Source organism: Alosa sapidissima, chromosome 22, assembly GCF_018492685.1.
Source record: "Alosa sapidissima isolate fAloSap1 chromosome 22, fAloSap1.pri, whole genome shotgun sequence".
In the NCBI taxonomy this organism is placed as follows: Eukaryota; Metazoa; Chordata; class Actinopteri; order Clupeiformes; family Clupeidae; genus Alosa; species Alosa sapidissima.
In genome coordinates, this window is record NC_055978.1 from 19,248,371 (window position 1) to 19,260,410 (window position 12,040).

Consider the following 12,040-nt stretch of genomic DNA (forward strand, 5'->3'; position numbering starts at 1 on the left):
CTCCCCAACAGTAGCTTCTGTTGTCTTTAGGGATTCACGAGATATTGGCAGCTGATACATTATTGTATATAAGTATAAATACTCTTTTGATCCCGTGAGGGGAAATTTGGTCTCTGCATTTATCCCAATCCGTGAATCACACGGAGTGAAACATACTCAGCACACCGTGAACACACAGTGAGGTGAAGCACACACTAATCCCGGTACAGTGAGCTGCCTGCACAACAGCAGCGCTCGGGGAGCTGTGAGGGGTTAGGTGCCTTGCTCAAGGGCACTTCAGCCGTGCCTACTGGTCGGGGTTTGAACCGGCAACCCTGCGGTTACAAGTCCGAAGCGCTAACCAGTAGGCCACGGCTGTCCCCTTATTGGCTGATAAGTGGGAAAAAAATATATATTATTCCGATAACAGAATTTTGGCTGATAATTTGTGCCAATATTTTTTTAAAAGCTCTAGCCTGACTACACTGAGCTACTTTAGCTTGGTTGGCTGCTTCTTCCTCAAAATAATGTCTAGTGACCGACATCTGTGGAATCCAGTCTGGACCCCAAGGCAGTAAATAAGGCCTAGGGCGCCAGCCCGCCTGAGCGTAGGCCTGGCAAACATTCTCCAAGGGACAACACAAGTAGCATGATTTCACAAACACCTTGAACATGACATTCCACAGGTGCTGGACATAAATCTTTCCTTCTGTTTTCTGCCTACTGCTGCATTTCCATCTTTTAACATGTTCACAAACAACACCAAAAGAGAAAATGGATGAATATAGCACACACATATGGTACTCATCTCTAAGGCTAAACATTTCTTACTACATGTCCCACTTTTCAAAAATAAATTTTTTCAAGAGTAATATTATCGGTTATCGTATACTGATATTTATCGAGATCAGCCATAACAAACCGATATATTGGTTATCGTTATTGGCCCTAAAATTCCATATCGGTGCATCTCTAGTTGCCTTAATCCACATTTACTAGTGTGCCCTTCCCCTTATAGTTTATTTGACAGATATCCTCATCTAGATCAGTGTACAGATTTAGCTTTGCAGTGGGGTAAAAAGGACTCTTGTAGACTTACAGAGGGCAATTTTTAGAACAGTAGTATAATAGAAAGGTGAAGCATATTCAAGATCTTGGGGTCAACACAGAAGGATCTATACCTATACATTGCATATATAGTTAAGTGACACAAGTTATATCGGTAGGCAATTTTGAACTTTTTTGGATGACACCTTGTTTTTCTTAGATTCGTAACATGCCACCGTTTGCCTTCTTGTACTACAAACAAGTCCAGTCCCTGTTCCGCCAATGTGGCCAGGTCAAGACCATCGCCTTTGACAGCACCAGGTAACACGCGTGTGTGCGTGCGTGATTCATTTTATCTGTTTTTTCAGGTATGAAAGTTTCCCCAATTTCTTATCATAGAGATATCACTGAGCAATGACACAAAAACGAAAAAAATATGTCTTATTTATGAAGCATAGTTTTGACTGAAGAATGACATCACCTGATTCAGTGTGTGAAAACAGCACATTAGAAGTAGCCTGGTTGACACCAGACCCTTAAGAAAATCCCAAATTTGCCAGAAGTTCTTCTGGGTTTCCCAGGCTACATCAGAAGCACATTTTAAGATTCTTTTGAAGAGAGTCTATTATTTGTAAACATTTACAGTACACATTTACAGTCAACTAGTATAATTGAAAGACTTGTAGTCTGTGATTATTTTTAATAACTTTTGGACAGCACACAACTTAAGGACCTAAGGGATTTTATCTAGGGAAGTCATAAAACTGGAAAACAGATGTGAAAAACAGTTTTAGAAAAAAATGAGAAAGATCCACGTCCATTTCCTAACCCTAATCCAACTCCAGACGTTATTCCAAGAGCTTTCAGATGTTCAAGTAGTGTCTACACGAAATGCATGAAAGACTTACTCATGCACACAATTACACCTTTTTATGTCTGTGTGTGTGTCTGTCACACACTTTTGTATGTCTGTGCGCGTGTGTGTGTGTGTGCACGTGCGTGCGGTAGAGCGTATGTGGAGTTCTGCCGGTCGGCCACACAGGGGGCCAGCGTTCTCCAGGAGGTGTCTCTGGCGCTGTGTCTCTGGCGCTGCTACTGGCCCAGAAGAAGCAGGACCTGAGGCTGGCCGTCTACTCCAACGAGGAGGTGGAGACCTACGCTGGGGAGAAAGCCCTGATCACACACCTGCGCAACGCACGGTACACACACCCACACATGCACACACACTACTACAATATATGACTACACACGACTGGAACACCATTTTTGCAAGTACTTGTGTGAGTTGTGTTGTGAATTGTAGTTGTTGTAGTCCATTTAAAAAACAAAAGGAGCCAATTTTTTTTAATTTAAGCAAAATATCTCATGAAATGTTCAGTTAGTTTGAACGTTGCTGATATGGCTTCATAATATTTTTTTTGAAAACTAGGTCTATGGGATTTTACATGTAATCTACTCTACTACTAGGAACGCAACCACTTGGGGCATGCAGGCTTTTCCCCCTCTATGGCTGAAAATGCTGCTCTTTGACCTAGACTGACACAGAATGTCTCAGTCAGGTCATAAATAGTCTGACCCGACACAACACACACACACAGCTGCACCCAAAATACTATACTATAAGTATAATTAGTCATTATGACCGCCGTACTAACGAAGCAGTGGTCATATAGGTTTGGTCAGTTTTTTTTCTTCCGGATTTGTTTTTGCAACATTGTATTTTTCTTCAGTAATTTTGTGTCTGATTCCCGGGACGCTGAAAGACCGGGCTGCACAAAACTTGTTGGAGATGAATTCCGTTCTTGGGGGGGGGGGGGGTGTGGGGTCATACAATCAATTAATTTGTATAGTTAGTGACTGTACACCAATCGGCCTGTAGATGCAGGTGGAGTTGAGCGAAGGGTTGCCAGTAGAGGATTATGTTGATGTGACCGTACTACATTTCTATAAGCACACGCACACGTGCACACACACACAAAAACGCGCGCACACACACAGACGCGCACACACACTCATACACAATCAAACACACACACGCATGCGTACATACGCTCACACATACACACATGCGTACAAACACACACACAAACACATAAAGACAAATGCATACATATGCAGGCACACACACACACACACATGCATGTGTACACACACTCACACGCATGCACACACGCACACATAAACACACACCTCATTACCCCCACACTCACAAGTGAACACACACACTCATTTACATACACAAAAAGTTGGAAGAGTTGGAACAGTCTGAGGAGGTAGTTCTCTGCGAACATACAATTACCATGCAATTACCGTTACAATGGAATGTTTACACCAAATCATTCAAATTTAACTGAAAACATGTTCACCATGAACGTTCGCCACTGTTTGCCAAATTTGAACACACCTCTGGCCTGTTAATATTGAGACAATCAATGACGATCAACATTCTGTTTACTCTCATTGTTACTGTAACAATAGCCACAGGAAAATAATTGAGCAGTGAACTGTTCTAGCCTTATTTGAACAACTATTGAGATATTGTTTGTCAAGTGTTGCCTTTCAGGAAAGGACTTCAACCAAACTATGGAAATGGGACACAAGGTAATAAACACATATAAAATGGTAAACATGCATCTGTACACAAATTCTGTCTCGGTTCTCTTCTAGGGTCAATGTGGACTTCCTGAACCACACTGTGTCTCCTGTGGATTTCTTGAGCCTCATTGATCCAGAGAGGCTTCCCTCCAATCGGGTCTTCATCGTCAACATAACTAAGGTGTCTGTGTGTGTGTGTGTGTGTGTGTGTGTGTGTGTGTGTGTGTGTCAGCATCTTCGGTTGGTGTGGGGATGGTGGGGGATGTGCTTGGTATATTACCAAGTACCAAAACCATGACAAAAAATGTTGGCGGTCATTTTCCTTCATTTTCTACTCCCTACCTCCTGAGCTGAAGTATCTCTGGTCTGTGCTTATTGTTGTGCCTGTTATTTTGCCTTGTTTTTATCTATTTCTTAACCAAGACCTGTGTGCTTTTTAACTTTGTTCCTTAGCTGTTAGCATGTAAAACGTTCTCATCTTTGACCCCGTGGTTCACAGGTGATGGAGGTGGGTCACTTCTGGGGCTTCCAGGCGGGCGAGGCGAGCGTTACCAAGCAGCGGCAGCTGACGGCGGCCATCAACACGTGCGAGCTCCAGCCTCTGGCCTCCTCACTGTACCCCAACCTGCTGTGCCTGGCCCCCTTCAGTGAGGACGAGGAGCCGGATACCCCATCCCGCTACTACAGAGCCAAGATACTGCACGTGCCCAGCAGCTCTGTGGAAGTGGAGGTACACCGAGTCGAGTAGCACACTCTAAATATTCACAAGCACATGTGGATAGCCACATACACATACGTTAGTATACATACGGTATGTGTATACACACAACACACACAGCTACTAGAGGGCTGAGATATCGAGATGTTTGTGTAAGTACATATACTATGTACTGTTGGATTCTCTGGTTTCCCCAGGAAAATTTTGTGTCGTGTTGGAAAGATGGTCTGAATAAAGCTTGACGGTTAGATCAGGATCGGTGATTAGATGAAGTTATTGTAGATGGTAAAACAATGAATAACAAAACACAGGCAAGTCTTGAACAGAAAAAGTGCACAGAGTCTAACAGTCGTGGTTGTTATTAGAAGCGGGCTTCTGAGCGTCCTGACAGAAGATGTTCCTCGAGTCGCTTCCTCGATGTAAATCATGTCAAAGTGGCAGGTACCAACCATTGCACAAAACTGGCTATGACCAGATGGAAAAATACTGACCCTGGACCAAAACGATATCTCATTGGGCACATGTTATGGCTGAGGCCTCAGCGATTTCTCCAACCAACATGGCAGTATGACCCTCGATGGTAAATCCTACGTGTTTGTGGCATAGGCCTAAATCCTCCTGACCCGTGTCCACATCTGGTCAAGCTTTTGGTCAAAACAAAGTTGTATACAATGGTATGGACCTCTCCCCATTACTACACACAGGAGTAACATATGAACACATCAGAATACAGTAAGAATACCCCAGAATTCTACAGAACTACTAATTCTACACACACACACACACACACACACACACACACACACACACACACACACACACACACACACAAACAAAAACATGCATATGAAGATCCACATGTTTGGGCTGGACTTAGGAAGTAGACACTGCAAGATACTGCATGTTTGGGCTGGACTTAGGAAGTAGACACTGCAAGATACTGCATGTTTGGGCTGGACTTAGGAAGTAGACACACGCACACACAGGCGGGGGGGGGGGGGGGGGGGGGGGCAGGCAGGCAGGCAGGCAGGCAGAGTTATCGTAAGGCCAAGACACTGCATGTTCTTGGTGTAGACACACACATAAACCAATTCATACACACTCTCATATTATGTACCTGCACATTCATACATGCATATTGACACATGCACTTTGGCACTGATAATAATGATGACAGTCGGTCTGCGGGGTGTGTGCAGAGTCAGAGGAAACATCTGCAAATAGAGGCTGCTGGTCAAGGTAAGAAAGACGCACACGGATGCAGCCCCAGAATGGGGCAATAAGTCAAAGTTGTTCAGCAGACATGCACTTAGAAGCTTGACAGATGCACGTTTCCTGTCAGTACTTCCCTCACACAATACCCTTTACCTCATATCCTCCCCACAATTCAGACACACACACACACACACAAACAGAGTGAGACACATTACAATGGCCTAACCAAAGGGTCTATTTAAGGTCAAGCTAAGCATATTCTATCTTTATTGCCCAAAATATTTATTTAAGATATCTGTAGAATTCAGATGTCTCACTTATACCCAACATATGTACAATCATATACAGGGGTGAGTGTCACTAGTCACACACCACGCATGCAGCCACAGCCTAACTCTAAATAATGTTGTGTATATGAGCAAAGCAGAAAGTAAGATAGATCAGGTCTAGTTGCTCACCTAAGCTGCACTTCTGTTCCACTGCCACAAGGAGGCCATGGACGCTAGGGTTAAAAGTTGCAGATCTGTCTGGTTTGTAGAGTAGTTTATTTAAGGGCTGTTTGAAATTTAGGAAACTGTCAGTGGTCCTTTGTTCTTCTGAAAATTAGGCTCACGACTTCAAATAAAAACAATCATCATACACTAAGATGAAATCAAAGATGAGTCTCCAAACAAACAAGAGATTGATGCAAAAAGGTTCATTTCTGCCAGTACAACACCAACAGCAAAACCGGGGCAAGACCGGTGTGACAGGAATGTTGGAAAATGAACGTTCTAAAGAATATCTGGGTTCATTGAATTCAACATAGAATTTTAGAACCTTCAATTGTTGCGGAGCGGAATCGATGTTAGAATGTTCAAAAACCCACACCTTTAAGGGTTAGAAGCACAAACATAATAATTCATGGCCATAAATGAAATGAAACATAAACGAGATGCCAGACTAATTTATTGTTTGGCAGTGTAATTTTATTGTCCAATTTACCAGCATGAATCACAATCATTGTGGTATGCATATCCTCCTGTGGATAGCTTTGGTGCCATGTAATTGAGCTTTCTCATGAACCTTATCTTCCGTACCTGGCACTCATCCGCTCTGGTCCCAGCTTGAGTTTTTTTCAAAACAGCTTTCATTTTAATTTGGTGTGTGTGTGTGTGTGTGTGTGTGTGTGTGTAGGTTTTCTTCTTGGACTTTGGAAACACTGCTAGAGTGCCAAGCAACAGTTTGAGGGAGTTGCCACCAGAGCTTCAAACGCTGCCCTTCCAGGTAAATCATTTGTCTCCCTCTCTCTCACACAAACACACCATCTCTATGCATCTGTAATAAAGCTCTGGTGATCTTTTAATTTGTTTACCCCCTAATGCATTCTCTTTCCATCTTCATCTTCTGTATTTTTTCTTCTCTCTCCCCCTCTTTCTTTTCCTCCACCCACTCTTTCTTTCATCTTGTGCTTTATTAGTACAACTGTTGAGATAGAGTGTTGCCAAAGCATAAAGAAAAATAAATTCACCCCGATGGTAAGGTACAAAGCTTTATTCTCTGCAGAGAAGGCTCATCTGAACACAAGTGTTTTTTCCGGTCACTTTCTGTGGTTTTTCTGACTATTTCTAACCACAGTCTGTCATCTAAAACATATGGCAGTTGCAGACAGTTACTTGTAGTAGATGTAGCCAGCAGGCGTTGTGAAGAATATGGAATTATCACTCAGCATACGCTGCGGATGGGATAAAAAATCTAAAGACATCGTTTAAACAAAGATATACTCAGGCATGGTACAAGAACAGAATTAAATAAATAAATAAAACAGCCATGTCATATGTGGAAGAACGCTGAACAGCTGACTTAAATTCTTCTATTCTACCATAATTCTGACTGTAAACATAAGGACATGTATAAGAAACATAAGGAACTGAGCTACTTATGACTATATAAGAATTCACTACATGAATTCAGATTTCAATACTCTCACGTTCTATCAGCAAAAGCAAAACATGACTTATTTCGGGGTGAGGTAGTGCAAAGGGGATCATCTCCATTAATGATGTTTACATTTATGTAATTTAGCAGATGCTTTTGTCCAAAGTGACTTACAAAATTGAATTTGTACTACATTTTTTCAGTGTTATTTCAATGGTTTAAAAACAAAAAAAGGTATGAACTCTCTCCCTCGCCATCTCTCAGGCGCTGGAGTTTCGTCTGGCCTTCCTTGCCCCATCGGCTCAGTCGATGATCTGTGGTGAGCAGTGGAGCCGACGCGCCCGCAACCGCTTTGCCACGCTGGTGCACGGCCGCGCGCTGGCCGCCTCGCTCTACTCCATGCTGCATGGTGTGGTGCGTGTGGACCTGCTGGTGCCCACCGAGATCGCCGACAGCGTCAGCGTCACCGACATCCTGGTGAAAGAGGGACATGCCCGACGGACCCCTGAGAGCTTTGAGTCGAAAGTAAGTGTCAGAGACTTGCTATCAGCCTCTCATCGGGGTATGCCTGTTGTATTAGGATTGTCAAAGGACTCTGGCTCCTCCTGACCCTGTTGTAGTGTTCCTGAGCAAGACACCAAAGTGCATGCAGGCTCATGCCTTGCATAGCAGCCTCCACCAGATTGTGTCTGGGTGAAATGTGAGGCATAGAATTTAAAATGTGCTCCTTTTTCCAGCAAAGTCACGAGGCATTGATGTCTATGTACGAGGACCTGGCCACCGGGACCTATCTGCCGAGCTGTGCCAGCCGCTCCTGGACTGAACAGAAGCAAAAGGACAAGCTGCTCATCAACAAGCTACTCGACCCCAAAACGGGCCTAGGCAACCCCAAGGGCAAGGTACCAGTGAAGTGAATCAAAATGTGATGTCTGAATTTTTTTAGCACAATGCACGTGTGTCATGCCATGTATTTCCCATGGCGGCACAACATCTGCATGGCTTGCTTAGACTTCAGGAGGGATTTGTGAGTCTTGCATTGTGTTTGCGTACAGGGCAATTCCACACAAAACGGTCACGGTATGGTATGATGTGAATGACGATTAATTGAAATTTGAGCAGTCACTCTTCTTGGTTGTAGAACTTACATGAAAAACGTTTCACATAATCATAATACCATGGCATTTAGTTGGCGTTAAGGACGTGACAGTTTTGCGTGGAATTGCCCTACAGTATGGAACAGCCTCAAATGTACACTGTCTGAGTGCTGCTTCAGTCATTTGGTTGACATTGTCAAATGTAAAAGACTTATTGTACAAGGCGTATTGTACAAGGAAGTGGAAACTTCCATAACTTGCTCAGGCAACCCTAAGGGCAAGCTACTAGTGAAGGGTGACTGATATAGGACCTCAACTGCACATTTACATGTACATACATATACAGGCTGTGGTTCTTTCCCATCTGGACTATTGCAATGCATTGTTAGCTGGCCTATCTGCTTGTGTAGTGAAACCATTATCTGGATTCAAAATGCAGTACCCTGTCTGGTCTTTAATCAGCCAACGAAGTGTCGGCAAATTCCACCTCTGAACCTCTTTGATTCAATTAGCACTCTGGAACCAAGTGTCCGATGGAGACAACGAAGACGAGAGATACTTAGAGACTGTTGATCCTTTTATTCACCGTATTGCAGTGAGAATACATTCAGAAAAATGTCTAGACTGAACTGTCAGGCAATAGGATGAAGAGTATGCAGCTGCTACCCCGATGAGATCTGAACTACTGAAGGTCAGGCTCGGCCTTTTATGCTCACCAAGACCGTCTCTCAGCCAATCAGAATTGAGCTGGGCCTGTTGTAATGGTGGAACCCTTTGACCATCTGGTGTCACTACTTCCCCTTTTACACTTTACTCTCAGTCCTACTGTTCTGACAGACAGTTCAGACAACATGCAAAGTTGGTTTAGGTGCAAGATACTGGTCAACAACACCACATAGAACAGTTGGTCTAGACAACATGCAAAGTTGGTCCAGCTGCAGTGTGCATTCCAACAGAGAAAAACACCACAAGACATGTAATTCCTCTTATTTTTTTCCCCATTGATTTCCTATAGACCCTTTCAATCTGTTCCTAGAGGATTTCCCATTGAAATGTTCCAAACTCACACAGATACTTTGAAATGAAAATGAATCGGACTATAGCATAATGCTCTACAAAATGTCAACTCTGTAACTTGTTTTCTAAGTATTTGTTTGTCACCAAGTTACCATTAGCTAAATGTTGTTTTCTGTTAATGTCTTATGAACGCAAATTCCTCACTCTGGCCTAAAGGACACTTAATGGATCTGCACCTTACTATTTTAATTCCATTAAATACTAAATATTAACTATATTAAATAAATTCCCACTGCGGTTCTCTGATAAGCTACATTTTCTGCTTGCCAACTGGCCTGCTATGACAGTGTCAGAATGATTCTTAGCCTACTGTATCCTTTATCTGTTTGTCCCATCCAGTGCCTGGTGCATGGCCCTTACACCCCTAATAAAGTCAAGTTCTACAGCATGAGCAATACTTCACACTACAGGTGAGTGTGAGTGTGAGTGAGAGAGTGAGTACATGTGTATGTTCAGCAATAGGCAGCTTGGTATAATTAGTGGCCAGTGTGTAGCACAAAGAAAGGTCAGAGTTCACTTACCTCGACCACAAAATTTGAGTTTGGGAAATTCATCAGATTCCATCTGAAATAAAAAAAATTTAATTCCGTAGAAAATAGAGCTGATCTCCTCTGCCTAATCTCTTTCTAAGCATTTAACATTTCAGGATAGATTTTAACTCTGCATGTGTCTTCATTTAACATGTAATATTTAAAATCTAATTGACTTGGATGAACAAGTTAACAGGAAATACTTTAAGTATTGCATTTAACACTTTTAACCTTATGTGGTCTGTTTTCAGGGCATTCTCACTACCTTAGTTATAAGTATTTTTTCTGGTCATTGTAAGCGCCATTCACACATGCTATATGTTGTTTATTTCAGGGAGTCTAGGCTACCCAGATCTGCCACAATGTCATGCATTAATACTTGCATTGATTTGATTTTTAAATAATAAAATTAAAATAAAAAGACAAAAAGCATTTTTTCTTACATTTTGAAATGCCTCACCACAGCAAGCTGCCAGCTGGACACGTCTTTCATCTGTGTGTAGGGCAGACTGTCCTGAATCAATTACGTAAGGGATAATGTATTGGCCACGGTAATTATCAGAAAATAAGTCCCGACAGGGAGAACAGAACCCCGACGCGCAGCGGAGGTGTTATAGAAATGTTTAATAAAGTTATCATTGCTTACAGTTTATACACACATCAGTTTGAGCAAGCCGTAAATAGAGTGTTCCAGAAAATGCAGGATGTCCTTGTGAAAAGACAAAAAACAGGAAGACACCCCAGGTGTGGTGAAACTGATAACAGATGAGCACTAACAGGAAAATAACAAGTTATGAAACTAATGACTGATGACTCTTGCTATTCTGAGCTGCTGTAATAAAAAGAGCTGGCTCTAGTTCGGAGGCAGAGACTGTCCTGGAGAAAGGGGAATCCCTGCTCTGTGAACACTCTCTCCTCTGATCAGAGTTTGCTGGTTGAAAAGCTTACATGTTGTCGTAGTTCTTGTTTCTTAGGAAAAGGAATAGGAACTACATGTCTAAGTTCCAAAAGAAAGATCCAAATGTTCATGCGTGAATCACGTGCACTCAACCTGACTTGGTTAACTGCATTATTGTTAACTGTTATTTCCGTCCTGTGAAATGTGTTTGTCTGTCCCCAGGTCTGTTGTCCTGGAAAAGGACAGCATTAACCAGGTGTCCATCAATGAGAATCCCCAGTACACTCACTCCAGAATGCTGGTGGCAGGATCGGTGTCTGTCAGTGGCTCAGGTGTGTGCGTGTGCGCGTGCGCTTATGTGTGACACCCGGCGTATGCTTGTTGTAATGGAAATTTTTATGTAACAGCAAGTTATGTTTTTTAGCTATAGCCCTGACATCTGGAGGGTGCCGTTTCATCCAGTCCTTCTAATTGCAGAGTTCGCAGGTGCTAGGCTAGCGCAAGTCAACGGCGTGGGTAAGACTGTTTTTAGTTGACCCCAGCTGTGGCGCAACTGGCTGGGGCACCCGCACCGTACGCCGGCGACCCGGGTTCGATTCCCGCCCCGTGGTCCTTTCCGGATCCCACCCCCGCTCTCTCTCCCATTCGCTTCCTGTCACTCTCCACTGTCCTATCATTAAAGGCATAAAAAGCCCCAAAAAAATATATATATAAGACTGTTTTTAGTGGCAGGCTAACACATACCGTTGACTTGCACTAGCCTCGCACCTGCGAACTCTGCAATTAGAAGGACTGGATGAAACGTGTTGAAAACGGTCTCCACTGATAATATTGCTTACTTGGAAATGAGGTCCTATGTCCAAAATCCTGAACCACCCCTTTAATTTCAATTTATACCCTAGTTGTTACTCTTGTTTTCTCTGTTCTCAGATAACCTAATGTTCTCTTGTTTTGCTTAGTCTTCTTGTAA

The 12,040-nt window shown here is 42.9% G+C and overlaps 1 protein-coding gene and 1 long non-coding RNA gene across 2 annotated transcripts in view; one reads left to right on the forward strand and one right to left on the reverse strand.

Moving 5' to 3' along the window:
- The window catches only part of tdrd9 (tudor domain containing 9), a 33,672-nt gene that overhangs the window by 17,228 nt on the left and 4,404 nt on the right, over positions 1 to 12,040 (forward strand). Inside the window, 10 exon segments of the mRNA XM_042078954.1 lie at positions 1,247 to 1,347; positions 2,035 to 2,089; positions 2,092 to 2,225; positions 3,694 to 3,802; positions 4,121 to 4,351; positions 6,731 to 6,820; positions 7,736 to 7,996; positions 8,209 to 8,370; positions 9,982 to 10,052; positions 11,293 to 11,402. Coding sequence (XP_041934888.1) covers positions 1,247 to 1,347; positions 2,035 to 2,089; positions 2,092 to 2,225; positions 3,694 to 3,802; positions 4,121 to 4,351; positions 6,731 to 6,820; positions 7,736 to 7,996; positions 8,209 to 8,370; positions 9,982 to 10,052; positions 11,293 to 11,402 — 1,324 coding nt within the window.
- On the reverse strand, positions 113 to 11,251 carry LOC121697438. Its single transcript, XR_006026451.1, has 3 exons — positions 11,238 to 11,251; positions 4,500 to 4,504; positions 113 to 213 (listed from the first exon to the last, which is right to left on the reverse strand). It is a non-coding gene; the product is annotated as an uncharacterized LOC121697438 (long non-coding RNA).